At 48.0% G+C, this 19384-nt stretch overlaps 1 protein-coding gene across 5 annotated transcripts in view; it reads left to right on the top strand.

Annotated features, from left to right (window-relative positions):
* Nucleotides 1-1757: 1757 nt before the first annotated feature.
* The window catches only part of ILDR2 (immunoglobulin like domain containing receptor 2), a 38585-nt gene continuing 20958 nt past the window's right edge, over nucleotides 1758-19384 (top strand). For all 5 annotated transcript variants that reach the window (XM_063150164.1, XM_063150163.1, XM_063150162.1 and 2 more), the window contains exons 1-3: nucleotides 1758-1883; nucleotides 10507-10839; nucleotides 11898-12017. In XM_063150164.1, coding sequence (XP_063006234.1) covers nucleotides 1838-1883; nucleotides 10507-10839; nucleotides 11898-12017 — 499 coding nt within the window. In that variant the 5' untranslated portion in view covers nucleotides 1758-1837. The remainder of the gene's footprint in view (nucleotides 1884-10506; nucleotides 10840-11897; nucleotides 12018-19384) is intronic.

Raw genomic sequence — 19384 nt, 5'->3', positions numbered from 1 at the left:
CCTCTAGATAGGTAACAGTGGTGATGCAAAGTTCCATCAGAATTTTCTGCAGCCACACGTTGCTGGAGGCTGAATTTGTGCCCCTATTGAGAGTTTATACTTTGTCTTCCACCTGCAAGTATGCAGGAAGGCAGTGGAGTGTCAGATCAGTGTGCTGGAGGAGAACAGCACTGCTGCACATATATACATTATTTAGTGTAACAGGAACTTCTTAATAGTAACTTTTAGCTAGTACTGCAAAACAGTTAAATTCGTAATGTATCAGGTCAGAGGAACATTAGGACATTGACTGGGGTGGGTGTGTATTTTTTTTAAAGCAATGCTGAATAAAAATAAACTTCCATGTGAAAAATATTTTTAAATAGCATTGAATAGCTCCAAATAAAACACTTAAAACCAGAGCAACTGCCTAAGGATTGTCTCCTTGTTCAATTCCATTTTAACTGTACTAACAGAGGGACTACTCCTGTCTGAAAACAACCAAAGATGTTTCAACACATTTTTTTATCACAGCAAACATGCTAGTTTGGTTTTCCTTCAGAAATTATTGATCTTTTTTTATTTGCACTTTTAAAGAAGAGCTTATTTTGCCTGCAGAGAAGTTCAGTCTGAAAGGCGAAATGATGAGAAATCTACAAGCAACCGGAGAACACCTGCTAGAATGTAAACAGCTTGTGCAGATTTACTGCAGGCGTCCCTGAGCCTTCAGCAGCAGGACACACCGAGAGCTTTGCTTTAGAAATGTCAGAATAGTTTCTGGTTTTTTGGCAGATTCCAGATGAGACGAAGTTGGAGACTAGTCCCATCTCTCATGCGGATCACTGATGCCTTCAGCATCCCAGCTTTGGTTCAAACACCAGCCAAACCCCGTAAGAAAAGTGCCTGAGGGTGAACAACACTCAAAGGGAAGCCGTGCTGGCTGCTGTGAATGGGGAGTGCCATTTTGCACTCTGTGCTTCTCGCCGGTGCTGAGCCACAAAAGAAAGCGTGATGCTATTTTAGCCAGCTATTTAGGCCCATGAATAATTCCACTGACTTATTAAGTTTTCACAGAAACTTTAAAAGTTTTAAGTACAGTTAATGTGTATCCACGTGAGTTTGCTGCGGCCAGGACCATTTAATTTCTAAGCAACATCCATATTCTAAAATGTAATTTAAGGCTGTTTGTGACCCCTTTCTCACAAAACCCCCCACAACAAACCAAAACCAAACAAAAAATTCTCATCATCTTTCAGTATCATGTTACCAGGAAAACTTAACACCCCGCAACTTGCCTGCCCGTTGTTAACAGACAGAACACCTCCTCATCTATAATGATACTCCTTTATCTAAAATTACCATAATTAGCTGCCGTGCCCATGCTGGAAACGGAAACCCCAGGGAAATTTAGAACAGGAACCATCTACGCTCATTTCCCCAGGTATACACTTGGCTAATTTGGGGAGGACAGATGATGGGCGGGGGGACATTTTCCAGCGCTCACTGGAGAAGTTGTAAGAGCAGCGGGGATGCCGGAGGGCTGCAGGACTTGCAGAGGGACGTGCCCGTAGGCTGAGGAGCGGCACCAGGCAACCGAAAGGCGCCTTTCCCGGAGGGAGGGAGGGAAGGAGAGAGGGCGGGAAGAGAGGCAGTTTCGGGCAGCCGCGTCCCCCTCCCCTCTGAGCCCGGACAGCGGCGGGGGCGGCCCCGGGGAGCCGGCCCGGGGGAGGAGCGGAGCCGAGCGGAGCCGAGCCGCACGGCGCGCCCGCCCCGCCAGCCCGGCCGGCTCTGCGGGGAGGCGCTGCCCGAGCGGGGCCGCCCCCGCGCCTCTCCCGCCGCCGCCGGGACCACTGGGAACATGGATGGGCACGTCCTGGGATGGATCGTCCTCCTGTGGATCGCAGGTAGGGCCGCGGGCAGAGGCGCGGCTGGCCCCGACGTCCCTGCGCCGTGCTCAGCCCGCCGGGCTCCGCGGCTTTCCTGAGGGGGGAAACTGTGGGGGGCGTTGGGGAGATGCTCCTGAGGGAGCCGGCGTGAGGCCGGGAGCTGCTCGGGGGCGTCCCGCGGTGCAGTTTGCGGGGACTTGGCGGAGAGGGTTGGGAACGGGGGGCAGCCGGTGCCTGCCGGGGCTCGGGGCAGCTCCGGGCGGCCCTCGGCGCTTCCCTTCCCTTAGCGGCTCGGAGGGAGCGCGCCCGTCCCGGGGAAGGGGCGGCCGGCCCGGGGATGTCGGAGTGTCCTTGGCGAGAGGGATGGCGACGAACCCCCGGCTGGGAACAATTGCAGGAACTTCTCCTTCACCCCGTGTCCTGACCGCACAACGCCGTCCAACAGAGGTGTGAGAGGAGGGGGCTGCTCTGCCTCTGCTTCCAGAGGGGCAGAATTCCAGGGGGGCCTTCCCCGTGACGGTGCAGCTTCACCCAGGCCTTTGTCAGCCCGGTTGCCCCCCAGCCCAGCCCGCCGCTCGCCTCCCCTAAAGGTCGGGCAAGTACCCCCCAGGGCAGGGGGAGGGAGCCGGAGAGGCGAGCAGAGAGGGCTCGGTGATGGGGAGAGGGCAGGGGGGGCGAGCTGAAAAGGGGCTGGGTCTGAGAGCTGGGCAGCGAGAAGAGGGAAGGGGTTACAGCAGGGTGAGAGCGGCGGGGCAGCCGGGGAGAAAGAGAAAGCCGTGTCAGGTCAGGAGCAAGATCTGCCTCCGGTGAGCCGGTGCAGCAGCCAGGCACAGGCAGGAGCAGCAGGATATAGGAAAAGCTGCAGTAGGATGACTTAGCCAGGCCGACTGAAAGAAGAAAAACAGCCACGCTTGGGTTAAGTGGCATATATTTCCCACTGTCACCTATGTATCCCACAAAAAAGACCTCAGCCTTTTCCCTCTTCCTATTCAGATTTAGGATTCACAAGCAGTAAATTCGGCTTTTAGTCATAACACCTCTCTCCCACCAGCCACCCACCCCTTTCCTTGCATTTTCACTCTGAGTCATCCTCAACACCGGTGCCTGCCTACTGCTCCCTTCCAGGGTTTCACGGCCTCATCTGGGGCTTCAGCAGCTTCCAGCTCCTTCTCCCTCCCTTCTCTCCCTTCGTCCTTCCCTGCCATTTGGCTGCTTCCAAATGTATCCCGCTTCAGTGAGTTGGTCCGGAGTGGCAGCACACCCACAGTGCCCCTCCTTTCCTACTAGCCACAGTGGTGTGCTGATAAATAGCATCCAAGCACCCATGACATTACATTCCTCCCTCTTTCTAAAGAGCTTCTTTATCTGCACATGTCAGGCTAATCAGGACTTTTTTTATCAAGCTAAAAGACCGGGCTGTTGACACTTTTCTCCTTCCACTGAGGGCAGTTCACGATTCCTGGCAGCGAGCAGTGTTTGGAGCATGCAGGGTCAATGCAGAGAGAGGGAGAGAGAGAGGTACCGCTGCAGTGGGCAGACCTTCCAGTTTCCTCCAGCCCCGTGGTTTGGAGACAGGGCTGCGTGCAGCTGGTGCTGTGGAGAGCTGGCAGGCACAGGCTTCCGGCAGGCAACAGGTTATCCATAGCCGTGTGCTGAGGGATGGAGGCACTCCGTGCTCCCCGCTCCCCTCCAGCCTCCTGCCGCTGCTGCCCAGCCATAAATCAGGTGCTGCTGTCCTTTTGCACAGCCGGCAGAAGGCAAATAAGCAAAGGTGTGTGAGTGTGTGCGTGTGTGTGTGCACAGACAAGGAGGAGGGGGCTAGCTAGCAAACATGGATTCGAGATTTTCCTCTCCCCAGTGGCTGTGCAAAGGAATGAAAGGTCTGCACCGAGGTAAGGAGCCCTAATCCAGCCAGAGTGGTACACTCCACTCTGGGGAACAGGAGTGGGGGGTTGGGAGGTGGAGGGACAGAGTGCAGGATGGGGAAGAAGCAGGGAGACAAAAGGGAGCACGAAAGAGAAGGCTCTCGTTCCCTTCCCTCCCCTCCTCCCTCCTCGAGGTGGGCTGAGAAATTTCTAATCAGCACTTTCAGTCCCTTTCCTCCCAGCAGCAATTCCTCTCTGTCCTTTGTTTGTCTTTAATTTTTGGCTCTTGCGTTTATCTTTTGTTTGGTTTTGCGCATTGTGAGTTCTTAGGGCAATTTCAGAAAATCCTGTGTGAGGCACAATGGATTTGGTTTGGCTTCTCCCCCTCCTGTCCTGCTCTCCCACGTGCCTGAAGCGAGTGTTTCAATAACAACAGCAAATGGATGAAGAGCAGGTCGTTCTTTATTCCTTCCTGTGAGGTCACACGGGTTAAGATATGTGTGGAACTGTGCTCTCATTCTATAAAAAGAAGACGCAATTTGCCAAGTATCCTCAGTCCCTGTGTAAAGCCTGTTCTTGTAAATTACCAAGTGCAGCTTGATTCTGGAATGAATCCTCCCCTTGTGTTTACCATTTTCTTATTAATGCTGTAATTTCTAATGCATTTGAAACAAGAGCATAGTGCTGTGCTGGCTACTGAACTTCAGTTTTAGTACAGAACAAGCAGATCAAATTTTTCCTGCCTCACAACTTGAACCAAGCTTGGAAAAATTACAATTAGAAGACTGTCCATGTTAAAATGAGATCTTTTCTCTCTGATAAGTGCTTTTCCACCAGTAATTCAGCACTCAGTCCCTGTATACTGTTGCTGTACTTGTTCTTTCCCAGCCACAGTTCAGGAGGGCAGGCGGAGGGGGCATGCTGGAGCACAGTTGTGTCTTGGCTGTTTCTGGCCAGCTGACTACACTTCTTGGGAAGGCAGGGAAATGGTTGGACTCTTTTACTGGTCCTGATTCAAAGTGTTCATCTGACTTCCCTTGCCTGGCTTCACAGAGCATAGCAAGTGTAGCATAACTGGGAAGAAATCTCATGTTTTTCTTACTTTATATTCCTGTGAGGTCACCTTGAGTGAGACTGGCAGCAGTGGAAATCCCAATGCCATCCCCAGGACAGGTATTATGGCTTGGTGTTACAAGGCTTGGAGGGATTCTTCACATTTCTTTTGCTTTGCTCTCAGGCTTCTGATGAGTGATAATTCTGGGAATGACTTCTGGGATGCTGAACCAAGTCTAGATCAGGAGGCATCTGACAACTGTAACAGGTTTCAGACAGCAGTAGGACAGGGTGGGTTTGATCTGGTGGGCAGAGATAATTCACCTGAAAGCATCCAGGGTGACTTTTGTGAGTGTGTGAAAGGGGCTGTGGAAAGGGAGTGTAAGGAGCACAGGGAAGCTGATGAAGAGAGTGAAGTGAGGAGCTGGGAGTGCCTGGGGAGAGCACCACAGAGAATGGGGAAAAGCAAGGAATAGTCCAGTGCCTGCTGCAGTCATTCTGCGCAGCCTGGGCTGTCCTACATGGAGTGCTTTTGTGTTAGAGCTCTGTGCTGTGAGTGCTGCCTGTGCAGGCCACGCTCTTCTGCAGCTGCTTTGGGTTTTCCCCTTTCCAGGTTAAGTAGCTGGAGAGCTGAAATTCTTGGTTTGCTGTGGAGCTGTTGAAAACAGAGCCATGCTTTCACCTCAGCTGCAGCTGACTTGTTCAGGCATTGGTTTCTTGCTTCCAAAAAAAGTTGACAATTAGTGGTCACGTTGCTAAGAATACAAGTCTGATAGGAACCAGACCAAGACATCCAATTAATTTCCCATAAGCACTGGACACAGTCTGATGGTGATGGCTTTTGCTGATAAATTGCATGAATTGGACTTAGTCCAACATGTGTAGGCGAGAACCTGTACAATACAATCTCAGTGATCCCACTGTCCATTCATCTGTTTACACATCTCTTTATAATTTCTGACTTTCTGGTCTCAAAGCCCAGATCTTGCCCTTCCTGATTCAAGCTTGATCCACATATGAAAGTATAAATGGTATGCCAGTATTCAGCAGTGGGGGAGACAACACTTTAAAGTGATGCAGAGTATCCAAGCTGCCAAAACCAACGATACTTTTGCCCAACAGTTAAGGTTATTTGGGAAGGGGTATAAGCTACCCTAAGGGCACTGTCTCTTACCAGGCAATGGATGCTTTTCTGCCAAAGCCCTGAGGTGAAGTCTAGGAGTAGCTTTCCTGAGGTGCCTGGTTCAGGACCCAGTGATTTCCATTCTGCTGTGTGCACAGCTGCCACTCCTATCAATAAAGGAACATGAAAATTTGAAATTTTTGTCGTTTCATAGAATCAACTGTACTACCTCAGACAAGCAGTAGCATGAGCCAAATAATTGCAAAGAAAGAGATGAGATGCATGATATGATATGATGAACATATAGGGAGACCCATGTGACCTGAAGAATAATGTGTGCTGCCTTCCTTCTCTTGGGCTCCAGTCTTGTGTGCTCCAGAAGGATTCTGGAGCCTGAGACATGTTCCATTGAACTACCGCACTGGGCTTTGCCATTACTTCCAGGGTTTGGTGCTTCAGATCAATTTTATTCTAACCACGTGATATTTAAGGTCTCCTGCAACCCAAACCATTCTGTGATGCTGTTCCTAGGGGCTGTGTAGTGAAGTTAAATCTTCCTGGGGCTCATTTCATCTCAGGGAGGCATAGGCTTCTCTGGAGGTCAGTGGCAAAGCAAAAGCCTCAGTTATCACCTCTCAATTGCTTTCTCTCTTGCTCGGGGAAGGGGCTTAGGAAGATCAGGCTCGCCAGGCTCAAACCCGCCCTTACAAATATCCCCTCTGTAATCGCTTCCTGGAATTTTCTTTAATCACCAGTGAAATGTATTAGTGGTAGCTTGTGTGGAGTGTTGATTGCATAGTTTGAATGCATAATCTGAGGATAGTTCAGGAAAGGAATCAGAGCAAGGAGACAAATGCACATTGCCAATTGAAACAGACAAACCCCATACAATTATATTTCGGAAGTGTGATTATTTTTAAGCTCTTTCTCCGGGAGTCTGTGTGTGTATATATATTTGTACAGACACACAAAATCATGGATTCTTTTTATTTTCTAAGAGAAAGGATAACTGTGTTTGTAAGATGCAATTGATTAATATTTTCAGACCTTTTTCTTTGGGTTTAGGAGAGCAAGAAGAGAGGAAAGAGAGCAGTCATGTAGTCATGAGATTCCCAGGAGCTGGATTTTATTCTTGTTGAACTTGAAACATTGTGAAATTCACAATGAACAGGTTCCTTCTCTAGAGTGCAGGAATTGCATTTCCGTCATGACTTTGAAGTAAAGGCTAATTTTGCTCTGTCTGCCTCAGTCAAAACATAGCACAACACAATTCAGTTTCTTTTTAGTCCTAGTTGTATTAAACTAGACAGAGCGACCATGGTGCTGTCACTAAGCTTCTCATAATTTTTCACATATTTCACTCTTTTTTTTTTCTCTGCTCTGTTAACAACTCTGAATTCTTCCCTCTGATACATCTGAGGCTTTTCTTGTCTTGGCTACACTGCATTTTGAGGTCAGCAGTTTCTTCTTGGAGGTGAGGAAGTCCTGTAATTCCCATGCCTGGACATAACTGATCAGTTAATCCACCATCTTGTCTTCAGGCAGTCAGACATCCTGGTGGCCTTTTTGGTGGACACTCTTACAGCAGTGACATACTGCATGAATCAATTCCAGTAATTCTTTTTTGGCAGTGGAAATAACAGGTGCATAATTTCCCAATTCAGCCATATATAATTATATATAATTTGACTTAAATAGATCTAAAGTTTCCTCTGCTCCACTCTCCCAATCTGAGGCACTCTGTTGCTCTTAAATGCTATTCCTGGAAGGAATCTGAAAATAATACTTAAGAAGTTAATAAAGAGCTTGGGATAGGATGTAGAACGTGCCAGATAATTTTCTGCACATCTCCAAAATGCTTTTTGGTAGAAAAAGAATTCCTGTATTTTCCCAAAAGCTGCTTTTCTTTTTTGATATAGACATTCACATGGGGGTAGGGTGGGGAAAGTTAGTCAGATGAGAATTTGCTAAAGCTCAGCTAATCATTTATTAAAGCAGTCCCTGGCTTGCCAAACTCATTAATCTCATTAACAGGGAAGGAGGGCTGTGGTGCATGGCCAGCTGAGAGCACTGTGTTTTCCAAGCAGTGTACTTGGTTCACAAGGGAAAGATTTCAATATTCAGTGTGTCACTGTTTTATCCCTGAAGCTGAGGTAACGTGATGAGTCACTTGATCAGCTCATGCCACATCCTGGCTGTGGCCTCACACTCTGAGGGGTTCTGGAGCTGCCAGACACTGGCCTGACATGGACCCATTGGGCTTTCAAGGTGTTCTTCATGTTTCTTGCACTCAGATGCAACCCAGAAAGTATGAATCTCTGGAGAGGATTAGGCATCACCACTTGGTTCACCTTGAGAAGCAAGTGCTGGCGTCCCCTTAGTGCCACATGGTCCCTGGGTAAAGGAAGCCTGGCAGAAATGTCCCAGCTGCCTCTTCCTGAATAATCTCTCTGCCTGTGTCTCAGGAAAGTGCAGGAGCTGCCTCATTGCCTGCCTGTCCTGTGGGAGACCTCAGCTGTGCTTGGTGGTACTCTGGAGAGCAGCCACATCAGTGTTTGGATTTGGGTCCAGGCACTTCTGGCAAAACTGATAACCTGCTGTGCAGCTTCCACGTGGCACAAGCACAATGTGCATGGTGTCCTGCATTCATTATGTGCATAACACAGCATTTCTGTGCAGTGCCAGAGCATCCCTGTGCTCCTCAAGCCTTCACAAACAAGTCCCAAAGGTCAAACCCTGTCTAGATTAGTAATTCTGTTAGTAGCAATGACCACCTTGCCTCTCTGCAATTAGCTTTCCCCTGGGTTCTGTCCACGCTGTGTTTTCCATTTCCAGCTGGGATTTATAGACTTCATTGTGCTCTGCAGTTCACTGCAGACAGTGTATCACAGTGATAACTTGTTGAATTTAATATTCACTGGTTTATCAGCCTCTTCACTTCCCTTTGGTTCTGAATCCTGATCATGCAGTCTCTGCTCACTCTTGCTTTTCAGGTCTGCAGCTGTCTCCAGCTTGACCTTGTCTCTTCATGCCTGCTGTTATACAGTTGATGCATTTATTGCTCTCTGTCTGCTTCAAGCTCCAGTGCTTTAGTCTGTGCCTTCCCCCCCTCCCCATTCTAAAGACATCTCCTGTCATTTCACTTTCTTTTGCCAATTTCCATCTCCTTTTCATCTCTGCTTTCTGGAGTGGGTGGGTTATTTTTGCTGACTCCATTTCCTCTCTTCTCTACATCATTTCTGAATCTCCTGCAACCTGACTGCAGCCCTTTGTACTTATTTTGACCTGGGCTGAGACACCTTCTCCAGCTTCTTCCAACTGAATATGAGCTTCCTGATTGTCATCTTGCTTATCATTCTGCTTCTTATATTTGCTCTGATGCTTTATCTTTACTCTTTTTTCTTCTTTCTTGCATTTTCCCTTCTCTTATACTGCTTCTTGATATCAGGAAGTCTTTCTTTGTCCTCAGTCTTTTCATTCCTCACTAAGCTTTCTCAGGTCCACCAGTCCCTTCTGCAGATGTTGTGTGGACTTTCTCTTCTGCTTTGTTGTCTTGAATATTTCCTTGTTTTTCTTATTTTTCCCTGTTTCCCTGTGTATTTCTTCTTTTCCACCTGCTCTGGGTGAGGGGTGTGGTAGCATTTTCCATACTGAACCTGTTTCCCTTTTTCTGGTGTTGTGTGAGTGCTCCCAGACATCGCTGCCTGCAGCACAAGGAGGGAAGCAACGAAGGGCTCATGGGGGAGTTTTGGCCATATCCCTGTGGGTGGATGGAGTGCCTCACTCTCTAGAAGGCTGACATTGCTCACTGACTCTCCCTCAGCTACACAAGGGTGTAACAGCAGTCCCCTGCATCTTCTCTGGGGCCTTGATGCATCAGGTCCAGGCTGCAGCTCCCTTGTCAGCTGCTAGATAAACATTACATGCTGAGATCCCTCTCCTCCCTGGGAAAACTTGAGGGTTTGGGCCCTTTTTCTCCACACCTCCCACATGGAGCAGTTTGTCTCAGTGGTTCTTGCCAGCCCTGGGAAGAGCTGTGTGATTTGGATCCGGTCCTTTGTGCATCTCTGGAGTTTGGCAGAGCAGGCAGCATTAGCTGGGCACCAGTGCAGAATGTGCTGGTCCAGGCACTGTTTGTTGCCTGACTTGTAAAGAGGAGGTGTGGTGCCACTGAAATGGGGAGGGAGGTGACTTATTGTGCAGTGGGATTGTCATGGATTCAGGATCTGGCCCCTTGGCTGACCTGCTGTACAAGTGGAGCATGGCCATCCCTAAAATACCTCTTCCTTATGTTTGAACTTGCCCCAGAAGCTGTGAAGCATCACACCATTGTGTTAGGGCTTCCATAGCTTAAGGATGCTACATTTGAGCCCTCAGCCCCATCATGCTGTGTTTTTCTTTGTGACTGTAAGCTATGAAAAAGCAAACTCATTTCTGCTGCCAGCATCCGTGCTTACATACGTTGGGGGGTGTTGCTCCCTAGCACCTGAAACAGATGGACAATTTTCTGTATGTGAGGAGAATAGTGCTGGGATAAAATGCAGCAGCTCCCTCTTGAAGCAGTGCCAAGGCATATGATACTCATGTTTTTGTCTTCTAGCTGAGGTGGAAGGGTTGCAGGTCACTGTGCCTGAGAAGAAGAAGGTGGCCATGTTATTCCAGCCTGCTCTGCTTCGCTGCCATTTCTCTACTTCTTCCACCCAGCCAGCCGTGGTACAGTGGAGGTACAAATCCTACTGCCAGGACAGGATGGGAGAAGCTCTGGGAATGGTGACTTCTGGTTTGCAAACAATGAGCAAGAGGAACCTGGACTGGGATCCCTACCTGGACTGTGTGGACAGCAGGAGGACAGTCCGTGTCGTGGCCTCCAAGCAGGGATCTGCCATCACCATAGGAGACTTCTACAAGGAAAGAGATGTCAGCATTGTCCATGGTAACTCTCCTACCCCAGGGATGCTTGGTGGGGGCTGGAATGGACTCTCAGCACTTTGGGACACTGGAGTCTGGCAGAAATTGTTCCCTTGACTCCTTCAGAAAAGGCTATGGGAAGAGATGTCTGGATGTCAGACATTTAGGATTCAGCCAACCAGTCCTAGATCCAAAGATAATTTCCTTTGGCACGTCCCTTAAATTAACTGTAGGTCTTCAAAAACAGTATCCTTTTTTCCCTTCCATGAAGTGGAAGCTTTTTATTCCTGACTTCTACATATTGCTGTGTATATAGATTTTCCTTAGCAAAGGGGGGGCAGCAAGAGATACAAATTCAGTCTCTGCAGGATAGGTTTTTCTTCCTTGCAAATGCCACTGCTGTTTTCTTAGTTCTGAAATACCAAGCTTATCCTCCACCTCATGTTTGCTCAGCCACAGACTTACCCTGTCATGAACCTGAACTCACACAGCCTTGGGCAGAGTGGAATGAAGAGATTCTGTGGGGTGAAGTCAGGTTGGGTGGAGATGAGGGATGGCAGGGTCCTTAAACATTTTTGTCTGGAAGGCTGTGTGAGAGACCTTGTCCCTCCAAAGTACAAAGTGTCTGATTGACCGGGGAGACCACCTAGCCACAAGTGGAGACTCGTTGGTGTGGAGGGAACGTGATCAACCTGGCAAGAGGGAGTGTTTTCCTTTGTCTCTGTGTAACCTGTTCACAAATGACTGAGGTGCTGTAAGGAGACACTGTCTAAGCCCTTCTTTCATGACAGGAATAGTGTTGGGACCCATGCCCTAGGTGACAGGAAGGACAGAGGGACATTAGTGACCCCTTGTGCTCTTGGCACTTGCAGGGTGAGCTGCCTCTGCAGCATTGTCTGTTTTCACACCTACAGCCAGAAGTCCTGACCTGTTGTTTTTTCCTGAATACTGTGATATTCTGGATGAGGTTAAACCTTCTTCTTAGAAAGGAAATGAAATGGATTTGGGGCACAGAGATGGATCCAGTGCATTCTTCCTGTAAGTGTTGGAGGGAAAACATGACTTTTCTTTTTTGCCTTCCAGATGCAGACCTGCAAATTGGGAAGTTGATGTGGGGAGACAGTGGCCTCTATTACTGCCTTATTATCACACCAGATGATGTGGAGGGCAAGAATGAAGAATCAGTGGAGCTGCTTGTGCTTGGTGAGGCCTCTTGTCGGGCTGCTTTTCCAGCAGATACCTGATGCATCTTTCCTCCTGCTCTCTTGCTGTCTCTCCATCCCCATGCACTGTATTACTATGGGTGTGAGAGCTATGTAAAACAGTCCCTGCAGTGCTGTCACCATTGCCTTGCACCTTGTGCAGTCATTCACACCTAGGCAAAGTGGGTGGCAAATGCTACCAAACCAGAATAGTAATGTTTACACCCACACTGCTCACACGTTACACAGGCGTAAATGACTGCAGAGAGTGCGGGGCTATGGAAAGGCAGAACCCTTGTTTTTAAGGGATAAAACAAATAACTTGCAGCAAAATGAACACTTGAGACAGAGTCTTTTATCAGCAGACACCCAGAAGACATCAGATCCTGTGATTTTTGCAGTCCTCATCCCACTCCTCTGACCTGTGAGGCTGTCAAGAAGCACTCTATTGAACATGTCAGTTTGGGAGATTTTTTGTGTGCCTGATAACACTTGTCGAGTTAGAGGTGCAGTTTCACAGTCATCCTAACCTGGTCTGACCTGGTGCTGCCACTAACAGGACCTGCCCTCTCTGTGGTGTGTGTGCTTGGTTCTGCTTCTGTTAAATTCCCTTGAGCAGGGTGCTGAGCAGGATCAGTTTCTTCCCTGTTTGCAGGGTTTGCTTTCAGTGGTGGCTTCCGTGATAGAGCTTAATGTAAAGGTCAGAAAAGCAGCCATTCCAGCTAGAGGAGAAAAGCAGAGTGCAATGGGCCTTTCAGGGACTTTTGTTGACATGCCTGGAGCCAGCTGTAGTACTTCAACTCTAGATGCCTCAGGAGAACAAGCTGAGTTTTTCCCAACTTAACCTTAAGACCTCACCATGGCTCTTCTGTGTACAGATTTTGCATCCTGTGATGGAAATATTAAAAAGCTTGGGTTGATAGTGTGTAGGTGATCTGTGGAGGTGTACAGTAGAGCATGTCAAGCATTCCCTTGATCTCCCACCAAAGGTCAGAGTTTAATTGGTGTTTATATTTGGAGCTGTAGTTATCATCACCAGGTAAACCAGACTGAATGGGTGAGTGGCTGTCACAGTGCCATTGCCTCTTCTCACTCCTTTAATGTCAGCCAAACAATGGACAGTTGGAGTGGAAGGTCAGTCTGGTCACTCCAGAGAACAGTGTCACATGCCTGTGTAAATCCACAGTGTGACATCTGTGTATCATCTGCCACTTAGCGACAGGCCCAGGACCAGCCTGTGTGAGTTCAGGTGAGGTTATCTCTGCCAGGTGGCAGTGGTAGCTGTTAAAATCCTCTCCTGAGGTCCTGTGTCTCTGCAGTGATGAGCTGCTGAATTTTTGTCCCTTTTTCACCTTCCTGTCTGGGATTTGGTGTCTTCCTCTTGTATATCTACAACTGTGCTCAGACACCAGTGGTGAAACAGTACCATGGTAACAGGAAAAATTGGTTTTTCAGTGTGTGCAGAGGGCTGTGGGGAGAAAACACAGAAATCCCTTCCTTTGGAGCTGGCTTGATGTCTCTGCCCCCCATTCATTGTGGTTGTGTTGGGGGACACATGTGGCTTAGGCTGCATCACCCTTGACCACATGTGCTTTCCCTTTCCACCTCTGGGGCTGACCTTGCACTCCATGCAGCTCTCTGCCAAGTTTGGCAGCAGCATGAGAGCAGACTTGTCGTGGGCTTCCTTCTGCCTCATGCTGTCAGGCAGCTTCTGTATATTGCTTTTCCTGGGTAGAGGCAACATTCCAGCTTTTGGTGCAATCCAGGATTACCTGCCTGTTTTCCTCCTTCCCCCTCTTCCCCTTCCCACCTTTTTCTTTTCCTTCTGCCTTTGCTGTTACTTTTTTCTTTGTTTTCCTTTGTCTCTCCCTATTGATGGCTAAAAGATGAAGCAGCCAGTGATGAAAATACTGTTCCTTAATATTCTGCATATTCTGGGATATTTTTTGTTCCCATTGCTTGGAGGGAGACACTGAATACAGATGTAGGTTGCAGCAATTTTACAGTCCTAGAGGACATGTGATAAAAGGGTTTTGTTTGCTGTTCTGCTGCTCTTTGGGTGGAACCCAGATTCCCTGTTAGAGAGTTTGGAGCAGCAGAGGGATAGTGTGTGAGAGATGCCATGATTCCCAGAGCACATTGCTGTTTGCTCCCTGCTGACAGTGGTCTCTCAGATACAATTTACATTGCTTATTTTGGGGTTGATGCATGATTTCAGCATAAATTAGAATTTTGAATACAGCAGAGGTTCTATCCACTCATATTATCCTTGGGGTGACAGAAAAATCAGAATGGAAAAGGAAATAGGAAAATATCCCTTCTAGTGGTTTCATATTAATGCCAGGATAAAAGGGCAGTTTAATACCATGTTGAAACCATGAAAGGACTGAGAAGCAAAAATGGTAGAAATCATACTAATAGCATCAATAAATTAATGGATGTTTGTTTAGCTAGAAGTGCAGGAGCCTGCTATTATACAGTGAATCATACCATGAAAAATTGATCAAAAGGCACTTTATCATGACTTAGAGCAAAATCTAAAACCTGGGCAAATTACAGCATTTCCTTTTTTCCTAGGAAAGCGATCACAGAGACCTTCAGTGGCCTCTTGAGTAGCCAGGGAGCCTGGGTCATGATGGGATCTCAAGTTGGGTTTTGTTACCTGGATGTGTCATGTTGACACTCAGAGCTGCTGGTCGGCATCAGAGAATCCCATGTGCTGTCCTCATGTCACACTTACTTCAGAAAAGCATACAAGCATTTATTTATATCCATTTGTGCTCAGCAAAGCTGATAGGATTTGTAAAGCATACCTGATGTTAGGCATGTGTTTATTATGTACTTTGCTGAAAAGACCATTCAGTATCTTCTGCTTAGTCAGGGACTTTAACCCTCTCTAAGGGAATCAGTGCAGGTGAGGGAAAAGGAGTGGCAATCTCTGTCTCAGAAACACTGCTTCTGGTGGTGAACCTCCTCTAGAGTAAGGAGGGAATTTAAATAAAAAATACATATTTATTATATTTGAAAAATGTACTTGAAACCTCATTATTCTTTGCAACTGTCTGAAAGGAGGTTATAGCAAGGTGGGGGCTCATCCTCAAGCTGTATTAGGAGGGGTTTCAGGTTGGACATCAGAAGGAATTTTGTCACATAAAGGTTGGTTAAACATGGGAATGGGCTGCCCAGGGAGGTGTTGAAGTCACTGTCTCTGAGGTGGTTAAGGAAAGACTGGATGTGGCACTCAGTTCCATGGTCTGGTGGTGTTTGGTCACAGGTTGGGCTCAAAGATCTCAGAGGTCTTTTCCAACCTACAAGACTCTCTGATTCTCTGATATATGTGCATTTTGATGGCCTTTGGAATCTCCAAACAGGATGTAGTGTGCTGGAAGCTGTATGAACTCTGCTTCTGCTGCAGACTAGTCCAGAACTTAGCAATTCCACAGCAGGAATCAAGTGAATCTCCCTGCACTCATGTGTTTTATTAGAAAAGGAGAACCTTTGCTGACATTACAGCTGTGTTAATGAATCCCTTTGAAACTTTATACATTTTAATTTTTAAACTTTTTAATGTGATTGAATCTAAAATGCTCAATCCTAAATTGAACAAAGTCTACATTTCTGTTGTAGTAGCTGGCAGCTAATGTCCTGCTTCTTGAAACACAGGCAGTGCTATTAATCATATTGTTATTTGTAGCCCCTGTGTATTGCTTTTTTATATGAGAATGTCAGTGGGCTTCAGTGAAGTAATTCATTGCAGCCTTTCTGAAGGGAGCTGCACGTGTACCAGTGCAGGGATGCAGCGTGCCTGGAGTAACCTTCAAACCGGAGCCATGGGGCAGTGGCAGTGTCATCCTGGCTTCGTGTCACCAGCTCACATCAGGAGGCAGTCCAGCTTCATTGCATGGCCTTGCATACAGCCCAATAAGCCTTCCCAAGAGCCAGAATTCACTAATCAGGTGCAGGGACCTATGCAAGCTGCTACACTGCTCCCTTCCCAAGCTGGAAGAGCTAAAGAGCAGTGCCTGAACGTACAGCTCAGCACAGCTGGGCACCCTGGAACTCATAGGTCTGTGCAAGCTCGGTGATGTTTGCATTCTGAGATTTTACATAGCTTAGACATGCTTCACAAAACAGTGACTCCATTCCCTGGGAGGTTCTGGAAGAGGCCAGAAAGTACTCCACTAATTCCAGTTGTTGGTTTGATGCTTTGCTTAGTGATCTGTGCACTTTGCTAGACAGATATTGCCAGCTTTCTTTTCCATCCAATTCAGCAGCTAATTTTACATAAACTGTGTATCAGTGAAATATTATTTTATGGTGAATCATAGAATCATTAAGGTTGGAGAAGACCTTCAGTGTCACCGAGTTCAACCTTTGATTGATGACTACCACCTCAACTAAACCGTAGCACTAAGTGCCACATCCTGTTGTTTCTTGAACACTTCCAGGGATGACGACTCCACCACTTCCCTGGGCAGCCCATTCTAGTGCTTAACCACCCTTTCAGTGACAAAATTCTTCTGATGTCCAACCTGAAGCTGTCCTGGCATAGCTTGAGGCCATTTCTTCTCATTTTGTCACTTCTTCCCTGGGAGTGGAGTTTGACCCATCTTTCCACACCCTCCTTTCAGGCAGTTTTAGAGAGTGGTAAGGTCGCCCCTGAGCCTCCTTTTCTTTCCAGGTTAAACATCCTCAGCCAGTCCTCATCAGGTTTGTGCTCCAGACCCTTCTCCAGCTCTGTTCCCTTCTCTGGACTCACTCCAGCCCCTCAATGCCTTTCTCAGAGCGAGGGGCCCAGACATAAACACCAGAGTTAAGAGGCCTCACCAGTGCTGAGCAGAGGACAATCACTGCCCTGCTCCTGCTGGCCACACTGTTCCTGATCCAAACCAGGACGCCACTGGCCACCTTGCCCACCTGGGCATACTCTGGCTGATGTTCAGCTGCTGTTGACCAGCACTCTAAGTCCTCTCTCATTGCAGTTTTCCAGCCACTCTTCCCCAGCCTGTGGCTGGAAAATGCTGTGGGAGACACTCCCAAAGGCTTTATTAAGTCCAGGAAGACACATCCAGAGTCTTTCTCTCATCCTCTGGGTGGGTCACTTGGTCGTAAAAGGAGATCAGCTTGGTCAGGGAGGACTTGCCTTTCCTAAACCCATGATGGATCCTTCTGATCCTCTGGTTGTTCTGTATGTGCCGTGTTTTATTCCATAACCTTCCCAAGCACCAAGGTCAGTCTGACAGACCTGAAATTCCCCAAGTAAGAAGCTGAAGCTTCTCCCATTGTTATGCTTTAAATAACAACAATTAGCACTTGAGGGTTGTGTTAATTTCTGGAGACAGCTGGCAAATAATATTGGTAAGCTGACTTCTTCTGCTGTTTATATAACCAGCCAGTATCCATGTAGGCTAAACCCAAAATTTAAAAAGTCTCACACCCATAGTAATAGTAGTAAAGAATGTAAAGTAAAGAATGTAGATACATATCCACACAGCATATTGTACAGTAATTAATGTGCTAATAGAGACATGTGTTGACTTTCAGTGAGGATAAATCTCCACTGGGACACGTGTGTATGGTGTGCAATGCTAATAAGGCAGTTCTTACTCAGCAAAGTGACTCAATAGCTGGTATAAATATAGCCAGGTTTGGAGTCTCTTCTATGCCAGGAGAGACTGTATAATGAAATTTGACATGATTTCGGAGATTGAAAAGTTCTTGGCAGAATTTTCCCTTACATGATGTTGGTTTTAGGATTTTGCTCTGATTTGCTGAAGAGCTGCCAGTAGCATCCGAGCCAGTGCTCGGTCACAGGAGCTGGCAGAGTTGTGCTGGTGGCCTTGTGTTGGGGATGTGTTGGCCCACATCTCAGCTGGGAAAATGTCTGTGAGCAGCTCCATGGAGAGGGCTCCCCAGCCCTGAGCTGTGACCAGAGGTGGGTGGTGCCAGCAGGGGAAGGAAGTGATTGGCACACTTCCTCTTGAAAAACCTGGAAAAGTGTGGATGCACTGCCCCAGACCACTGTGCTGCCTCCTTTGTAATCAGCTTCCAGTTCCCCTCATCCTAGCCCAGCCTACTCCTGATTATTTATTTCACACCCATTAGAAGTGCTACTTGTTGCCAAGGTTTTTTACCCCTGTTTTCCTCCTTATTTGCCAGCGACAGCCACACGCTGCTGCTCACAAAGCAGACCGGTGTGATTAAAAGACCGCGGTTACCAAGGCAGCCATGGCAACAGCCTCCTTGGAGGTCTTTGTTGCCTGCTAAAACTTTGATCTCCAAAAGGGGCTGCTGCTGTTTCTCCCCCCAGTTGAAGGGAAGGATGGGAAGAAAGGATAAAGTTTACTCCAAGCAGAGGGAGCACAGAGGGACGCTTTGCAGAGCCGTGCTCCCCCAGTAAATCTCACAGCAGCTGCCTTGGAAAAGTGGCTGATTTACAAGGGCCACACTTCCTCTCCTGTGCTTTCCAGCCTCTCCTCAGGCCAGTGTCCCTTGCCAGGGGCCTCTTGCTGTGACATGGCTTGGCAAAGTCTTCCACCACTGAGAAGGAAATAATTCCCTCTGTAGTTGCTGTGTCCTGTGATCACACTGCAGCAGGTTGGGCTGTGGAAGCAGCCTTCAAACAGGAAAACAGTTCAGCAGTTCCTGCCATAGTTACCCAATATTTATCACATTTATGCAACTGCCAGTATTTCCCATATTTACCCAATTGCCATGTTTCTGACTGCACCTGCACCTACTTTATTCATGCCATCATTTCTTTTCAGCTGCACCACTTACCCTAATTATTTTTGTGTCTCTTCTCTGCAGACTCTCTGCTAATTGTGTGCTTGACTCCAGGTCTTCCCTGCTCCGCTGCTATTTGCTCACTGCTCTGTCGCCTGCCTGCCTGCTGTGTATTAACTCCTGTCCTCGCTGGCCTCTGCTGTGTGTCTGCACCTCTTGGAGCTGCTCTGCATCCCCTCAGCTTTTCCTCTCCCATCCCTCCTCCTGTGCTCTGCCAGTGCAGATGGGGTGCTTGCAAGCTCCGTTGCATTTCAAGGCTGGCAGGGGCCTGGGGCGTGTGAGGTGCCTGGTGAGAGGCCACTGTGGGCAGGTAAAACCCTTCAGCAGCACGGTGGGAATAGAGATGCCACATGTCCCAGATCCTTGCAGAATGAGGACAAGCTCCTAGCTCTGACACAGTCACCCGGGACAACCCTGGAAAACGGGGCCACTGTCTGTTCCCTCTGTCCCCTCGGTGGTGGGAGCTTGCACAGAGGACACAAAGCTTGTGTTGGGTGGGGGCACAGATCTGTGACCCAGCAGTGGTGCCCAGCCATGGCTTGGAGTGCCTGCAGCCTTTTCTGAGGTGGGCAGGGCTTTGTG

The sequence above is a fragment of the Melospiza melodia genome, chromosome 2 (genome assembly GCF_035770615.1).
Source record: "Melospiza melodia melodia isolate bMelMel2 chromosome 2, bMelMel2.pri, whole genome shotgun sequence".
In the NCBI taxonomy this organism is placed as follows: domain Eukaryota; kingdom Metazoa; phylum Chordata; class Aves; order Passeriformes; family Passerellidae; genus Melospiza; species Melospiza melodia.
The sequence above is the reverse complement of the archived record's forward strand: the minus strand, read 5'-3'. Positions and strand labels throughout refer to the sequence as shown.